General features: G+C 40.5%; 1 protein-coding gene across 2 annotated transcripts in view; it reads right to left on the bottom strand.

Annotated features, from left to right (window-relative positions):
• Positions 1–4294: 4294 nt before the first annotated feature.
• Positions 4295–18904, bottom strand: part of MAOA (monoamine oxidase A) — a 61407-nt gene continuing 46797 nt past the window's right edge. For both annotated transcript variants that reach the window (XM_036880893.2, XM_036880894.2), the window contains 9 exons: positions 16733–16882; positions 16292–16451; positions 15332–15428; positions 12157–12210; positions 8238–8295; positions 6933–7030; positions 5152–5263; positions 4883–4945; positions 4295–4693 (listed from right to left, as the gene is read on the bottom strand). In XM_036880893.2, coding sequence (XP_036736788.2) covers positions 4547–4693; positions 4883–4945; positions 5152–5263; positions 6933–7030; positions 8238–8295; positions 12157–12210; positions 15332–15428; positions 16292–16451; positions 16733–16882 — 939 coding nt within the window. In that variant the 3' untranslated portion in view covers positions 4295–4546. The remainder of the gene's footprint in view (positions 4694–4882; positions 4946–5151; positions 5264–6932; positions 7031–8237; positions 8296–12156; positions 12211–15331; positions 15429–16291; positions 16452–16732; positions 16883–18904) is intronic.

Genomic DNA, 18904 nt, shown 5'->3' with positions numbered 1-18904 from the left:
TTCCTTTGTTTTCATGTCTTCTTCCAAAATCTCAGCTGGCTTCTTCAGGCTAAGGGACATACCTTGCATTTTTACCATCACCTTGGTATAAAGTGGACAGTATAGTTTTACAGTTTAAAAAATTAATCCATTCAATGTTAATATCCTGTTTACTAGAATTATATCAGTCAGCACAGATTAAATGCTAACAGAAGAGCTGAGATTTCTATCTCACTGCAAGAATGTGGTTTTCCCAATAAAGTTTGGCACAGCTTTTGTCAGTCATGACATTGGTAGAGCAGGAGATAAGCATGGCCTTGGGATGGACTGGGGGAAGGGTTATTTCTTGAGGGTGATTTATGATCTAAGAGGGCTTTTTTCTTTTTTTCCTCCTGTCTTTTTGCCCTTCCAAACCACGCCTCTCTTACTTGATCTAGGGAGTTTTACAAAATGGTTGCTGGTCTTGATGCTCATTTCTCAGAAAATCAAAGATATCTAAAAAGAATTTGTCATTTAACTGATATAAAATCAAACTTTCCCTGTATCAGAAATCTCATAACAATTTGGGCACATGAGCAAAGGCTTCAAATGTGTTTTTATCGGTTAGCAATCTTTTAAAAGAATTTGATATAAATGCTCCTCGGAGGGGCAGGTCAGGTCAGTCACTGTCCCCAGTACTCCCTAATGTATCATGCCTGCTACTGTTTTTAGCTGTCTGACTCCTGAAAACATTGGATGTTGGGCTCCTCCTTGTAAATGCACATTTTCCCCCTTTGACCTTTCTACTAGTAACCTGTTGAGGGAGTTCATTCATTGAAACAGAGATTAAATCATTCCAGAGTTTCTTCCAATTCTGATTTTTTTCTCCTACTTAAAGAATACAGAAATACAACCTTCTAAAAGCAGTTCCCTATCTAACAGGGGTAGGTTCATAGTGATAGCTCCATTCCATCTGTAAAAGTAAAGCTCAAGGCCACATCTTTTACATGACAAAGGGCAACTATATATTTTTGGAGGGAGTAAAGGGGATACTGTGGGTGCTCTTACCTAGATCCCCCAGCTGTTGAGAATCCAGGCTGATCTCAGTTCACTGCAGTTCCTGAGCAGGAATTGTCCTTGGTCCTGCCTCAGCCAAGGTTTCATCCTGTCCTGGAGGGTGGCTAACAAAGGGATAGAGGCCAGACCCCCTTGCCTCAATGGGGAGCAATTCTGAAGGGTGTTCCCAGCTTCTCCTTGGGACATGCTGAAGCCTCATTTTTAACTGCTTTGTAGGTCAGTCCCTATCCAATCTTACTTTCCTCACTCCCTTAGTTGTATTTCCTGATAGCTGTCCTCAATAAACTTTCTGCCCTGACTCTGCATGTTGGTTTGTTTCCAGGGAATTCAGCCTAAGACAAAGAGTGACTTGAGATACGGAGAGGCTGGGTGTGTTGCCTCTGCCATAAGGAGAGGCAGACACACACAGAGTGCTGGCCACAGTGTATCATATAATATGGACATGAACAGAATCCCTAGAAGCCACCAAGTGGCATCCACCCTTTTCCAGATGGAGAGATGGAGGCAGGGAATCAAAGTGATTTGCTCAAAGTATCATATGCTTATTAGGTAAGAACGCTTCAGTCAGACTACACACTGACTGACTGTGGCCCAATCAGGCAGACGGTATTCTAGTATTTAATCAGCTCCCAGGAAACCTTGGTAAAACTTTAGAGTCAAACTGAACTATGAGAATATGGCGTCAGTACAAAGTGGCTTTTAAGCCCATGATTCATGGGCAATGCCTCACTATGACCTCCAGGCATAAGAAGCCATTTTACCTTGGGACTGTCACTAAATAGAGGAGCCAGGTCTGAATCGGGGGTGGTAGTGTACTTTATTAACAAACAAAATAGTACCATATAGGCAAAACCGTAAATTCAACAGCAGAACACACACATATGTGCACTCCCACATGTAGCACTGGGGCACATTTCTGACGTGAGGCACCAAGTTCACAACCGAACTAAATGTACTGCACAATCTTCAATATTTTTTCTTCAGTGTAGTGTAAGTTCTTCTTTAACAGTTGTGACAAGGCTAACTTTTAAATATAATTCTCAACCTTACTATGAAGGGAGGCCAACTCAGCCTTCAAAACTGTGAAGCAGCTGCCTTAACTGAGCCAGATCTATCAGCTGTTTAAACTAACTTTAGTTTCTCTGGGTTGGAGACAAGACCTATACCGTGGTATCAGATGGGATCTCCTATATGGCAGGAGTGCTCAGCTCTAGGCACATCTAGACTGATGTTCACCTAGATGCTCAATCTGTAGCATCAGAGGACTGATCTAATCAGGAGAAATGGGTTTTTCTAAAGTTTGAGAAGAGGGTAAATCACATACTCAGCAGTCCTTCAACCTTAAAGACTTAGATATGTTAACAACTAATTACTGTTAAAACTGTTGCCAGTTAAGAAGTTTAAATCAGCATTTTCCAAAAGGTGCGTCAGAACCAAGTTAATTAGTAAGTGAATAGAAACAGCTGAAATAGATCACGGATGTGAATTCTCAAAGCAGTATGGTATAATATGTGGCAACTCCTCAGGTACTGGAGCCAAGCCAACATATTACCAAAACTCCTAAGTTAGCTAAAACGCTTTACAATTACAAGGTAAAGAGTGGCAGAAAAATCCTGCTCTTTACTCTTAGGTTAGGTAAAACTTCAGAATGCCTTTAAGTCTTCACACCAGGGTCCAGCAACTTAGTTTTTAATTTATGATAAGGATAATCATGTAATAAAGTTGGCTTCTTTTCCTCTGGAAATCTTTAATTCCCATTCAATAAAAAGATAGATTAGATTAAGAGGTATTAGGAGATAATAAGGGTATGAAATAAAATACTGAATATGAGAGACAATAGATGAAGAAGCAGACTAACCAGCTATAGAACAATCATGTGACATTTAGTGGAGGGGCAAACACATGGTATCACTCTTACAAAAATATAAAATATCGGAGCTATGTAATGACTCACCTGATTAATAAACTAAATGAATTTGAATCTAGCTTGTTTAATAATGTGTGGAAATATGCCACACATTTAAAATAATTGGCACATAAAAGAGTGAGTGTCCTTTACCTACAAATTTCATTTAAAATGAGATGACTCACTTGTCAGTGACATGGGATAAGGTACTGTGTATTCACCACCTATGTACCTGAGGCCACTGAAGCCCCTCAACTGCTTTATTTGATCACATCTGTGTTTACTTTTCTCCAGATACACATATTTGAAGAATAAGTATTTTATGGCTGAAGACTTTGGAAGGGGCTTTAAAAAAATCTGACAGTTTTTAAAATGGGGAAGACAAGAGGTGGGCACATTACTGGTAAGACAGAGAACTTAGTCTTTATATGTAACAATACTCAATTTCATGTCTTTTATAAAACTCAGAAACTAAAGCAAGTGACATTATAACATAGAGCCTTGTCTTCCTTTCTATATGTGATAGTCTCAGCAAATAAGGATCAGAAATTTATCATGTGTATCTCAGTTCTTATTTGGGAGAAATCAGCATGCTGATATTTACTCCAAGGTAACCATGTTAAAGACATATTTAAGTCAACAGATCTGCTTGATGTTACTAGGTCATACAAAGAAAAGGAAAAAGATATGCCACAAAGGGCCTTCAGGCAACTGGGGTCTACCTGGAGAAAGGAAAATTTTGCTTTCCTGAAATCAGCAGGGAATGTAATCATCAACAATGTGTTGGGTGATGTCTAGCCACCTTCCTGGAGGAAGAGAAGATGACTAATGTAGTTGGTTTCATGTGGAGCTGGTCAGGGAGGCCTCCTGGGGACAGTCCTGCCACTAGTTACTCTGCTCACCTGGGAGCTGCACAGAAGTCACAAGAAGTCAATTGAAACATTATACCTTGGCAAACACTGTCCTCTTTAAGAGGCAAAAGAGGAAAACATACAAGTTTGTGCTAAGACTAGATGTTTAGAAACTTCACAGTAATTGTAAGTGGTCAGGAGATTCCTGAGGCAGCAGCCCACAAGATGCCCCCTCCTTGCCTACCTCCTCTCCTGTCATTTACTATCTGTCAGCTAACATGGGAGCTGCTCTTCTCAGGAAGCTGTGAGCCTCTGGGCCCTGGACCCACACTTCACCATTTCCTAAGGACAGCCAAGGCAGTCACTGGGCCTTCACCTACTCAGTCTCTACAGAGAGAAATGTATATGCTTCATTTCTGTAGTGATCAGGCATTTGGGGTTAAAGAAAAAAAAGGACACAGAAATTGTTTCTGATGAGCAGTTCAACTCCAACTTCTTGAAATGAAGAAATCAGCCACAAGGTTTTATTCTAACAATCAACACAAGTTAGTCTACAGACAACAAGATGGGGCTTGATCTTACTGAAATGAATGAGGTGATTCTTTGGGTTCTTACTTTAACATGGACTGGGACTAAAGTGAGGAATTAAATCAAGTGCACTTAAAGATGGTCCCATGACACAGCCTTTAATCTGTCAACATTTTGTTTTTGATGGTGTTGAAAAGGAAGAAGCAGAAAGTATGATGCTGAAATTTCAGAATCGTGACAACAGCCTGGATCTGTACACCACAAACCAGAGGGCAGTTATTGATGTGGAAAAGCCGATAATCTTCAAGAGGCCTGCCACCGAAGGCAGGTTTCTCTCCCAGAAGGTGTGGTTGATTTCTACAGCTGGGACATCCTAGATGAATGAACATATATAATTAGCAGAAAACTCATGCACTGACAAGGAGGGGCAAAACCTATCGTAAAATCATTGCATATGACCTGGAGAGTGGCACTGACAGTTACACTGGGGGCTAGAAGATAAAAGAAAATGAGTTTTACACACGGTTATGTAGGTCTATGGAGATGAAGCTGCCAAACTTACCTCTGATTCAGGTTCTTGAACCCTTATGTCTTTCTTGGCCACCTTCCCCAAAGAAGTCAAGACCTGAAAGCAAGTGGCCATGGTATTACTCATTGAATTTCTATAGTTACAACAGATTCAAGGACCTACTGACCATAGATGAGCCCCATGAGGGGAGTGAGGGGCAGAAAAGTGGACATACAGATTTATCAGTGTCAAGATCTACAAAGGCCAGATGCCAAAACACTGCTGGACTGAGGAGAGAGAACTGCATCGGCTTCCTCCCTTACTTCTACAGCTGCTCGTTCTCCGGCCTCTACTGCTCCTTCCATGTAACCGCTCCAGTGTGTGGCAGTCTCTGTGCCAGCAAAGTAAATCCTGCCCATGGGCTGACGGATCACCCTTCAAGGGAACAGAGAGATCATACAGTTACATGGAAGGCAAGAGTGAATAACTGAATCGCTGCCCCCATTTATCCCACAGGAGACAAGGAAACTCAGATTGCTTAAAAAATTCCCATGTAACTCAGCCAAAGGTGAAAGGCTCTTCCTTGTTTTCTGGGCATGCACCCAAGCATCTAAACTTTCAAGCCAGAGAGAATCAGGCTGTCAGATCATTAATCTTTTCCTAGCCAGCCAGAATTGTAATACAAGAACATGCATTCAATCCACAATCAGATTTCTTTGCTCTTTCCTGTATGTAGTCCGTTCTGTTCCCTACACTGTCTTTCCAAAGGGGTGTTTTCTTTATGAGATCACATCTGATGGCCACCCCAAGCCAAGCAGGCACTCCCACAGTGTCAGGAGGATCCACAGTGATGAGTAGGAAGACAAGGAGATGAACTGATTTCTGGGAAAGGAGAGACCTGAGGGACTATATGTTTGTCTCCTTAAAAAACAATCTCTATACAGTTAGCTTCTGTGAGTTTATCTGGAGACTGGCTAAGGACAGGGAAATGGGCCTTGGTTTACAAAGAGGTCACAGAAGAGCTGCACTGAATGGGCAGCTGTCCCCTCCTATCTCCTCAGCCTTGACTCCTACCACATCTGCAGCCACTTTCATGAAATCTCCCAAGTTGCATACCTCCAAACTAACCCATTGTCACATATTTTTCCAATTCAGGAATCTTTGGCTTCCTCTAATTCTGATTCCAGTCCTACCTTCTGAACTTCTACTTTGACTGCAGAACTACTCCAGTTAATCATGTTATCATTAACAAAGGCTATTTGAGTCAATTAATAGAAATAAAAATCTCATGTAAGGAAAGGGTTAACAAGTCCTTCCTTCTCTGGGGACAAATATGACCTCGAGTTAACTTTGTAGCTCTGTTCCTCTGGGAACCTGATAAAGGTATGAGGCCATCCATGTTGCCAGGCAACACTGCTTGAGCTAAAAATACCTTCCCCTCCCCCAAAGTTGGTAGATTGCATCTGAGCTGGATAGACTGCCCTGAATTGTAAATACCTAACAGGAGGCTACCACCTTGGGCTTCCCTGAATGTGCTGCCTGTTATAACTGGACATGTCCCTTGCAGGGACCCTGGATACTATGTCTATGAGGTTCTTAGAAGAGACAATGGCTCCTTATGGGGTATGGGGCTTCCAAGCCAAGATGGACTCCCCCAATCCCGTGTGGATGTCACCTCCTTACACCTTAGCTATCCAGGGGATGCCTTCCCTTGAACAGGAATGTCTGATGCTGCTCTGCTGGCAAGATGTGTTTAGCTCATGTCTCCTGTGTAGACTGGAGCCTAGGGTAGTCGTGTGAGACTAAATGTCTGATTGAACTCAAGAAGGCCCCTTGGAAGACACTGGCTTGCAGAATTCTCACAGGTACTGCTGACATCTGAAATTCTCATCAGTATTCTGCTATTGTTCTATGAGCTGACAGCTTTTGTTTTATGTCCTGACATACCTATTTTCCTATGGACATTGAGAAAGACAGACTGGCTGCCTGCAGTATTAGAAATAGGAATGTGGACTACTCTTCCTAAACTTCCCATGGAACTTTGTTTATCTTAAGTTTGGTGCATGTCTTACATTAATCAGTATAGTGTATTCATCGGTAGTACCTTCCATATTGAGTCATGATCCCTGGGGGGAAGTAGGCGGTGTAGCAGCCTCCAGAATACTGTTCCTCACACCAGTTCTTCTCTTCATAGTGCACTGGCTGCCGTTCAGGAGGGAGAAAATCCAGAAGGGAAGACAAAGCTGAAATGCCACCAGTTGGCAATGATGGTTCTTGTGTTTTTACTTTAACAAGAAATTTACATTTTAAAAAAGGGGGGGCTGTTTTTTTAATTCATTTAAGAGGAAACATGACAGTACCAAGTAATGGCCCTTTGTGAGGTGCCAAGTGACAAAACACATATACTTTGACTTTGTCAACCTCTTGACTATGGGAGACATGAAGTATTCCAATATCTAAGAGAGGGCATCTCCATGCAGGTTCTGAAGTCTTTGGACTTAATTTAACAGGAAACTCTATCAACAATCAGGTTCTGGGAAGGTCTGCCCAAATCTCTGGATTCTCCAAATAACAGACTTAACTTGGCCATATACCAAGGTATTACTGCTGAAAAAAGGGTGGAAGGGAGGAGGTAGAAGATAGGCACAGTGTCTAAAAAGGCTTTTTTCAGAACCATTTCTCCAAGCTGAAAAGGAGAATGGCAGATATCCTGCTTAAAAGGGGACAATTATAGATGAAAAATGTTTCCCAAGAGACATGAGAGAACCTTCTGATTTTCCTAACACATTCTGCAAGGTCATTATTTGACCAGTTCAGAGATAATCCCCTGTGAGAGCCCCCAGCTATCTGGTAGCATCTTTGGAAAGAATTTCATTCTCATGCCAGCTTTCAGTGGTGGACTGAAAGCACTAAAATGCCTCCATGAGCTGTGAATTGAATGTTCAGATGGAAAAGAAATTAGTATGCCTCTGACCTGGGCAGAGTCTAAGACTCGGTCTCTCCTGTCAAGTATCTGCAAGTGTGCCTTCACCAACAACTGAGGACCTATCTGGGATTTTGATTTTACTTCACAGCAGTCAGTTGACATTGACCGGAGGACAGGACCTCTGTTCTGGGAACTGAACTTACCCACCCTGGAGGTAATACCTATAGCTCCAGGCTTGATGACAACCGGCTGCCAGTTATCCAGTGAACACTTAAGCAGCCCAAGGAACTGTGGCATCAGAAACTCCACACACCTGACAGCAGCTTTAAGTTGCCCTATGTGATTGCAGAAATTAATCCTCCAGTAAGCATATCCCTTTATACTCTCTTCATAAGACTGACAGGACAACAGAATCTGGTTTACCCTACCATTTAAGGTGAACAGAGCAGAACCTGCTAGGGATTAAAGGTGGGGGTTTCTTACACGTAAAGCTTCCTGGGATCCTAGAACTTTGGCGTAAAGCTCACAGATTTTCCTCTTCCTATTGAAAAGAGCAACAAATTGTTAAGAAGTAATAACTGATGAGTATAGAACAAACACTGAAGCTCCAGGGTTCTTGCCAATGAACCAGATTTATTAAGGAAAAAATTAAAATGAATGGCCTCTGTAACTACACCAAATGAACAGTTCCATGGATCTCTGCACTCCAATTAACTCTCTATGCCTCAGTGCGGTCATTTGATTTGAAGATTCAATAGCATTTTTCTTCTATCTTACATTTTCGACTCTTTCACTATTCAATACCCTACCTATTCAAGAAATGGGGAGAGTGAGATTAAATTAAACTCAGTTTTAGGAACTGATTCTAAGTCATTTTTCTGGAGTATGTAGACTTCTAGAATAATTCCTATCATAAGTCTATAGCGTGTATGATGGCATCTTTTAACTATCCTACATTTATGTTTTAATGATCTATGAACATATAAAGCTCTTTTAATCTTTTAAGCATAGCATAAAATATGCTATACCAGGAGAGACCTATGGTCATCCTGCCTAGTAATCTGTCACTTGACAGAATGGTCTGTGGATACAGTACTCCAAAGGCATCTGGGGAGCGGGCATGATGTGCCATGTGACATTACTTCAAACACAGTCTTTGGTTACCCTCATAATTCATTATATCAGGGACTAGCACCGAACATGGCACTAGTATGTCTTAAAAAGTCATAGCTTAATTTATCTAAGCACTTCTTGAAACAGATACATTTTAAACTCACAACCACTCTTGTTGAAATTAAAAAGTTCTAATTTCCTAAAATCACCCATTTTAGAAATGAATGGCTGTATTTCAGGATTTGTTTGAACAGGGTCACACTGATCCAGTTATATAGGTTTGGTATTTACCTTCTTTTGTCTTTAGTTTAAACATTGAAAGTGCTCTAAAATATTTGTTACAGGCTAACAAAAAACTGGAGAATATTTGCTAAAAAATGTGGCAAAGGGTTTAATTCAAATCTGTAAGACAAGCATTAAAAGCTAAAGAGCATTTAAAATCTTTTCAGAATTCTGAAATGAGGTGGGGTGTGGAAGGAGGGTTACACTTATTAGTAATAAAAGAAACAGATTTTAAAAGATGACAATTTAATGTTGCCAATTACATTACAGAATATTTAAAAAACAATTTTTCTGAATAATGTGAGACAAAATGTAACCTTATAAACTTATCCAAATGCTCATGTTTACACCATTTATATAACTTTCCAAACTTCCATCTCAGGGATATACAGTGCTGTCGGCAGGAGGAGGTGGAATTAAAAATATTGCTTATTGTCACCATTTACCATGAAAAATTTTGGGAGACAAATGCCACTCCAGAGGTGATGTCACACAAGATTAGGTGGCTATTTAAGTTCCAGTACAGACAGGAATAGTTTGGTTTCCTTAGTACTGCAGATCAATAACCATAAAGGAAAGGCAGAACTGGAAGAAGTCTCAGGACTATTGTCCACCTGTCTGTCTGTCTCTGTCTAATCTAAGCCCCTCCTAAAATGAGGAGGCTGAGGCTCAGTGCACTAAAGAGACTTGGTTAACATCACTCAGCTAAATAATAGTAGGACTGAGGCTCTACTCTTCTGATCATCCTACTAAGTAATAAGTACCCCCAAAATCTTATTCAATCAAAATCAATCCTCAGCTCAGTACAGTGCTCTCTTTCCTACTCTGTAATGAGATGACTGATTCTTACCTCCTTCACATGTGTTACAAGGAATAACTCTGACATTTTGAGTCAATTCAAACACAGAAGTATAGACAGTCATTATTCTGAAAAGCTTAATGATGCTTAACTTTTTTGGGACATGTAATACAGTCTTTATTAAAACAGACTGAAACCTAAAATCCAATCATCCTACATTGTAGTTAATTTTTAATGCACAAATGATAAACCAATTACAATAGAAATATAAGTCATTGTTTACTGTATTTCATATTATTAGATGAATCAAGGATCAGTTCATACAAATACATCAGGAAATTATCTTTCCCCTTCTGTGCCTACCATTAAGTTAAAAACTTTTGGAAAACTAGTGTGAGACAAGGATGTTGAAACAATGCACTGATTGATTAGTTGGGGTCTAAAAATAATCGAACATACTTTGAAGGTAGCTAAGAGGTCACTGAGCAAATGGTCTTGCCAGCTGAATTTACCCACTGGTTTCTAAGTCTGGCTGCTCAGCATAATTATTGAGAAAAGCTTCTTAAAAGATGCAGATACTCAGGCCCCACCTCTAACCTACTGAATCATGATCTACCAGCTTCAGAAAAATATTTTTTCCAAATAATCTTTGGGAGATTTTGATGCAGTTGGTTCTTGCTCCAGTCAGTGACAAATTCAGACTTCTAAAGGTTTGGCCTTACATATATTTTTGAGAAGTTCGGCTACCGTGTGGAAATATAACCAAATGTCTACATCCAGGCTGGTATTTATTTTACTATGAATAAGGAGGGAAAGCAGGAAATCCAAGAGAAAATGTCAAGCTTAGTGTAGCATAATGAAAAAAGTATGCATTAGGTGCTATTCCTGACTTTGTTTCAAGCTAGCCATGGAGCCTTGGACAAATCATTCCCCATCACTGAACTCCAAATTCTTCTTCTGTTGAGTAAGTGGGCGGACACAAACAGTTCCCTTCCTGACGTCAAATCACATGGTAGCTCAAATAAACAAATCTGTGTGCAAAAGTAAAACTGTATGCAGAACTTCATCAGCCTTTCCCTGGCTTCCAAAATTATCAAAGTAACTTTCAAAGCAAGGGCTGCTATAGCTGCCCAACTTTTAAATTAAAGGTAGAGAGAAGTACAGATGATCTGCGAACAACACAGTTTTGAACTGTGCGGGTCAACTTACACACAGATTTTTTCCAATAAATATATTGGAAAATTTTTCGGAGATATGTGAAAATTTGAAAAAACATTTTCTTTTCTCTGGCTTACTTTATTGTACAAATACAGTACATAATACATAAAACATACAACATATGTGTTAATTGACCATTTATGTTATCAGTAAGGCTTTCAGTCAACAGTAGGCTTTTAGCAGTTAAGTTTTCGGGGTGGGGGGGAAAAAGTTATATGCATATTTTTGCCTGTATGGTGGGCTAGGGCCCTAATCCCCCTGCATTGTTCAAGAGTCAACTGTATACATTTGTGTGCATACTGGTTCTCTTCAAACGCTAACAAAGGATTTAGGGCTACCCTAAGGAAGGGAAGCCCAAAAATTCCCAAAGGCAGCCCTCCAACAGCCAATTAGCTATTTCTAGGTATGAGCTGCAAGATTTTATTTGAACAAAGGATTCCAAGGCAAAGCAAAACAATGTAACAAGGAGGGAGGAAGGGAGGAAGGGAGGAAGGAACTATTGTTTGAACTGTTTTATACTACGAAGCTCTTGGCAGAAAGGAACATCAGGGCTGTGTCCTAGATAATCAAAGGTGAGTATTTTTATGTACACAAGTTGCAACAGGTTGAAACACAAATGTATGGATTTGCTTTTCAGAAAAAGTACATGTCAGAGAACCATGGAAAAGGGATAATGGTTTCGCAAGGTGATCAGGACTTGGGCTCTAAAGCGTTTTTCACGGCTAATGTTTTCTATGATTCTTCTCCATCCATCTTACAGGGAAACCTTACCTCTCAACCACTGTGAAATGAACATAAAGTGCAAAAAACCTAAATTAATATATGCATATGAGTTGAGGGGGTGGTGGCAAAATACAAAAAAGATTGATATGTGGAGATTCTGACAATATCAGCGAATTATTGAGTTTTCATAATACTATTATACTGTTGTTAGTGCAACAAGCACAGTGTAAAACTAACCTTTTATATGTTTCAGATATACCTCCTTACCTTATTTCTTTATGAAGCTTAGCAAGGCGGTCAGCTTTTCGGGCAAGGATGAAGCTGGAGAGAAAGGTAACATTTGAATGATTAGGTGACAGTGGTTTATCTTGAGTTGCTTTTCTTTTTGAAGCGTTCTTACCTCCCCCTGCTCAGCATTACTGAACTCTTCCACACCCTCCCATTATTTCCTTCTACCAGAGCAAATGCCATGCTTCTGTCTGCTTCTGTGTCCAAAACTCCTGCTAGGCTGTGGGCTCTTAAAAATGACAGGTCACCTCCTACTCAGCATTTTACCCCCACAAAGTTTAGCACAGTTCTTGGCAGTACAGTAGTATATCAAATGTTAGATGAATATACGTTGCATTAAATGATCATCCTGGTAATGACTTTTGCCTTCTGCCAAACACTTGACAAAAACCGGAAAACAAAGTATAACTAAGTGTCTATAGTGGGTACCATGGTGGGCCACATAGATCCCTCTTCAGGAACAAGCACTCATTACCCTCAGCTCACAGCTGAAACTTTCCCCAGTTATGATACTTAGCAGCAGGGAACTGCTTGGTTCAAGGTCCTGCCCCTCCCCAGAATGGCGGGTTCTTGGGTGCAGTGGGTACCAAAGTCCATCCCCTTCCACAGTACAGGACACTTCTGAAGAGCCATCCCAGCTCCAGAGCTCCCTACAGGATGGCTGAGGCCTCCGTTGGGGCACTGTAGCCCTACCTCTCCTTCTGCCTGATCCTGACTCCTTACCTTCCCCACAGGCACTGATCCCCAGAGCACTTCCCAATGAACCTCCTGTACGCAAATCTCCATCTCCACATTGGCTTCCTGGGAAACTGGCTTGGCACAGTCCGCAAATTCAGTACCTCAGTAAAACTCAGTTATAATCTGTCTGCTTCCCCTTAATCAAATAGATTCTATTTATTATACTGATATTACTGTGTGATTAAATATTTTAAAGAACTGAATTATGACAAGTCCTTAGTTATACTATTATTAGAAATCTTTCAAAACCCAAATGACCTAAAGCACAGTAAAATTATTTCTCCATTTAAAAAAAGTTTAAAAATTGTATTGTTCCAGACTAAAGAGACAAGTTGTTTGGGATGGAGAATGCAAGGGCTGAAAATGGGTATTTTGTCCTCTCCCTCACCCCCAAATTGAACTGTTCCTCAATTTTATTTGCAATTTCTTTAGAGTTGTTATTTGAGATCATTTTGGGAAGCAAAGATACAAAATGTATTTGTATTAATTGAGCGAACAGTATTTCAGAGAAAACTGTGGACTATTTAAGAAATTTGAACTACAGAACTTTATGGAATATAGTCACAATTTTGCTTGATTTAACACCTTATGTTATAGCTTGATCATATAACTATGATTTTAGTTAGTTTTTAGGTTTGTGCAAGAAATCATTTTAGATTTATGCAATATTTCAGTGAAAAATCACCAATATCTGATGAAAAATTAAATGGTTTATCTGAAAACCTTTTTAGATCTTGAGTACTTTTCACAATTCCTTCTCTAAAGGACAGTTAGTGTTAGCTATTTCTGTCAAACCTCAAGTCTAGTATGAAATACCCTCTTTGATCTAATTCTAACTATGAACAACTATCCTTTCACTTTCTTTGGTGTTTTATTGAGGAAATTAAACACGCTGGGTTTGGGTTGGGGACATTTCACAGCTCTAAAGTACAAGGTCTCCTAGTTTTCAAAGGTACTAGTTATTACACATGCTGGGTGATTACTATAACCCTATCTTCAAGGCTTTCTTGCCCAGAGCAAAGAGCAGGGTGGAGTCAATACAGCTTCAAGGAAAGAAAAGGGTGGAAGCAATTTTCCAGACCAAAACAGATTAGAATGTCACTTTTTAGGAACTGCCTAAATAACTCTATTACCATCTGAAAAGATTCTGCCATACTTGCCTTTGTTAATAAGGCTGAAGAAAGCCCAGAAGGGCAGATCCCATAACATTGAACTCCCAGGGCCTGGAGAACATCAGTGCTCTTCCATGCACAGTTGGATTGACTGACAGTCTCCTGAAGCTTCTACCTCCACCTCCCACTTTCCTTTGGCATATATAGAAGGTGATGGCAAGCTGCCCAAACCATCTGTGTCCTTTCTTGCCCAGTAGGGTTAGAGATGAAAAGGATGTGTTGTTCCTATGGTCATTGTGTTGTGAGCATCTGCCCTTCCCAAGGAGAAAGTGGTTACAAAATGTCATGCCGGCAGGCAGTTGGGTAGCACAGCCTGCTTTCTAAGCCTCATGGATCACGGGTCTGCTCCTTTTGGTTTTGTAATTTCCCTTCAGTGATGTAACGTGCATGAACTCAACTCTCCCAGGGATGAATGGGGAAACCACTGGCCTCTAAAAGTCACTTGGCTGCTGTAGAAGCTGTGCTCGTTTGTTGCAATGTGGTAGAATAGCCCTTTTATTCGTGTAGCTTTGAGGAGGCCTAAATGGCATGGCAATTGGGAAGCTATGGCATTCCTTAGCAATTCCTTTGTGGGAGCCCTGCTTCCTTCTCTGGGCCCCTTGTCCTCCAAGGGCAGAGCACCTGTGTGTGGGAATGGGAAGAGAGAGGAAGAGCTTTCCTCTTCCAGTCACAGAAGGTTAGCTGTGGAGTGACTTACTGGAAAAAGCACCATTCACTCAAGGCCTGCCTCAACTTTGAACTGTACTTCCTAAATGACCATACATCTTATAGCCCAGAGTAACAATAAACATATTATCATTTGCTGTGTAGCAATGTTTAGAATGGAGAAAAGCCCAGAAACCCTAACTTTGGGAGGTTTTCCAGGATAAAATAGTTCTCATTTCAGAATGGATGTGGACATTCTGCCTCCAGGCAGGGCTGTCTACCCTACTGCCAAGTCTAGCTGCTTCTTTCACTCTTTCCTCAACACGTACATTTTATGGGAGAAAGAAATGTATAGGTACAAGTTCAAAGTCTCCCAGTGCTCTTGGGCCACATACAAAACTCTAATATTTTATTTTAAAATCTTACTTTAAACATAACATTTAAAATCAAAACTCTACTATTTAATACATGGCAACATATGTTTCTGTAGGTTTATTTATTATTACTTGAGCTCAATTCAGAAACAATATGCCCTGCCAGCATCCACAGCAATACACCAACACAATTTGGCAAATGCAGGGCACCCAGCTCTAACTCACCCCATGATGGCGGGCAGTGATCCATCTGGCTTGGTGTCATCCAAGGTTATTGAAATTGGAGCTTCCTCATCTTCAATGATCATACAGCCGCAGTAATCTTAATGAGGAGAAAATAGATTAGGACTGACCTCATCAGAGATTTATGGGAAAAATTTTTTATATATAGATATAAAATTATTTTCCTAAGAGGAAGGCAAATTTTCAACTACTGGTCTTTGCCCTAGAAGCTATTCCCTAGGAAATATGAACACTGACTGTACAAGGATATCTATTCACCTAAGCACATGGAAAAGGAGCCATCTCAATGACCTTTACATAAAGGTCATGTGCGACCAATGCAAGGCCAAAATTGTAAGATGGCCCTGGGGTCCTGGAGTACATGGGGCAAGCGAGAGGTGTGTTAGAGGCAGTCACTCCTATGAACCCGTGGAAGAAGTGGTACAAAGGAATTCTTTGAGGATGAGCAGAAGGCTTATTGACAATGAGCACCCTATCTGCCCAGACTCTGGTCATTTAATCCTCACAGCACCCTGACACAGGACTCACTGTTACCATTTTACAGAGACTGAGGCTGAGGTGAAGTGTCACACTGAGGTCACATGGTTCATAAGCAAGTGAAGCCCAGGCAGGCGTGACTTCAAAACAGCATTCTTTCCATGGTGCCCCCTGGTCTCACTCTCCTCATGAAGATTAAGTGGCAGGACATACACCAGGAGCCAGGGCAATGGTGGCCCCGCAAGTGGTGGAATCTCTTCCTTCCCTCTCACTGCCAGCAAGTGCTCTTGGGGGCATTTTATGTCACCGTGGGCTAGGAGGAGATGGACAGACTAAGATTTCTAATCCTTTCTCTACCAATTTGAAAACACCTCTCTTCTTTCTGGTCAGTTTCTACTGTAATATCCCTAAAGTGGCAGGGCCCCTTGACTTACTACAATCTAAACAGGAAAAATTGCAGCCTACCCTTCTTCTTCCAGAAGGCCTCCTTGTAATACATCATGCACTTAATGATAGCCCCCATTGGAAGACGCTGGATCAACTGGTTTTTCTCCGATGGAAGCTCTGGTCTGAAGTGTATCTTGGCAGTCAAAGTTGGAGGGATGGCACAAATTAGGTATCTGCACTAAAACACAGACACAAAATACCTCAAACATGAGTCACAGTCTTTGCAGAGGGTATGAAACATCATATTTATCATTTTGAATGACACTGAGCAGTAGAAACAACATACAAAATGAGGCCATAGTGAGGCAACAAAACAGAATGAGGCAGGTCATTGAGGGCTGGTCATCTAGAAGACTGAGTTGGAAACACACCAGCATTAATTACACCACTGCTTGGATTATATTTGGTTAGAAGAAACAGGTCTATTTAATATATGCTCCTTTGGCTAAACTGAATTACCTCATAAAGTTCATGATTCAATGTCTCTATGATGATGTTATCACCTGACTGGTCAACATAGGTTACAGGACGCCTCAGCTTCACTCTGTCTCCAAGGAGATCCATTATCCGTTCACTCACTTGACCAGATCCACCTACAAACTTCCGTTCCTGAGGGAGAAGGCAGACAGGAAAGGAAATGTTATAAAAACCCAAACAAGGAAAATCATATTTGCCACTGATTAGAAACCTTCCAGAAAGTCACAGACCATACCTCCATATTCTACACACTTAACCGTTGGAAGAACTCATCAAGGACAGAGGCAAAGTCTACCAAACACCTCACTCATTGTGCTCTGCAGAGCTACTGGCATTGAAAAGCCATGACTAATTTACAAAATTACAGAATCAGGAAGACATGTTCCCGTATACCAGTGGCACCTTGGCTGAATGCAAATATCAGATAGCCTGTGGGCTTCAAAGGCCCAAGAGTGCAGGGAGGGAGCTCTGGGAGTGAGGATGATATTTCTCCCAGGGGATGCAGTTTCTTTTATTTTTTCATTATTTTTTCTAGTTCTATTGAGATGGATGCAGTTCCTAACTCCCCTTGGTTTCTCAAAGCCCAAGCCAAGGGTCATCTAGGCAGATTAGGATGTTCTCTAAGAGAATAGGACATCTGGCCCTGTTAAGAATCATTTAATCAAGTGATGGTCTAAGAATGGAAACCTCTGATGTTTAGTCACTTTTGGGAAAAATATCTGGAAGTTTCACTGCAGGGGTAGAAGGGTGAAGGCTAAGCACCTGTGTGTTCCCCCAGGCTTTGTTAAAGAGTTCCCTTGAGCAGTCTGACGAAAAGACTACATCCCACAAACTGCTACATTCACCATGAAGATGGGTCCTGCTTAATTTAAGAAGGTAAGTCCTCAATACAATGCACTTTCTCAGAAACAGGGGAGTATTTTCAGCCTGTTGCATAAGAATCTTTGAATGGTTAGAAATATACATGGAAAGACTGAAGCACAGCCCAACAGTTTATAATTATTGAGGAACACACTCTCCTCCAGAAAACCGTCCATGAGCAGCCACGCAGTGGATTTTTACACTTTTATAACTGGCTATTTTTCTAATGACACCACCAACATTCTTTAGAAAAATAGTCCCATGGTAATTCAGACCTAAATTCATGATCTGTCCTTCCTCAAGAAACTAGGACCGTTTAACTTACAAGTTGACCTCTGCTTTCCAAGAGTTACTTTGAATTTTAGTACAATGGAAAGACCACTAACGATTTCTAATCTTATTCACTGTATATTACTTCATGTTTAGTATTTGTTGAACTAAATTGTTAAAGGATAAATCTAAGCTCTTTATAAAGATATTGTGATAATGATTTGAGATTTATAATCTGAACTGCGCTTTCCAAAAGGTCGTGTAGAGTTTGGCTAAAAGTATCTTGGCTCCTCTGAATAAGGGATATAAATATAAAATATGAGTCAAGATAATTTGGAAAGTAAAATATAGGTTAAAAGGAGTCATGTGAGATTTCTAAGTGTAAAGACACTTAAAAAATGCACTGTCCTGCATTTGCTAAAGCTGATAGTTAAATGGGTAATAACCCTGAGAGCCGTAAGAACAACTTGGGGACTTCTGGAGATATAAGGAAAGGAATTATTTACTTAGTGGAGAAAGACTCTACTCCTTGCACTATGGAACAGAGCATAAGTTAGAAGTAAACAGCTCCTCATTAAACCTCATCCCATCAAGGCACAGCATTCCTAAAAAAAGATACCCATTTTCTTTGGATAAGGGAAAGCCTTGAAACAAAGAATCTCAGGGTCTGGAAAATTAGGGAATTAGGATTCTGGTCTTGCCACTGGTTTGCTGTGTGTCCAGCCAATGAGTTAAGTGAGTTCATTCAGCAGTAATGAAAGTGGTATGGAGGCCAGGCAAATGCTAGTGGGCAGCAAATATTTAGAATCCAAAATGTAGAATTTACTATTGAAAGAGTGGCCATAAATCACTTACGTGAATTAGAAGAACAGTCACTTCCATTCCAGAACGATTAACATAAAAGAACAACCCTGAGGCACCGAACAGGACAAAAAAAGCCTTATGCCTCCAACAGAGATGACTTTAAGTACAATAACTTTATAAGTACTAAAATTTTTTTGAAATTAGTTGATTTAGGTAATT

This window comes from Manis pentadactyla, chromosome X (assembly GCF_030020395.1).
Source record: "Manis pentadactyla isolate mManPen7 chromosome X, mManPen7.hap1, whole genome shotgun sequence".
NCBI lineage: Eukaryota > Metazoa > Chordata > Mammalia > Pholidota > Manidae > Manis > Manis pentadactyla.
Note: the sequence above shows the minus strand (reverse complement) of the source record. Positions and strands in the feature narration are given on the sequence as shown.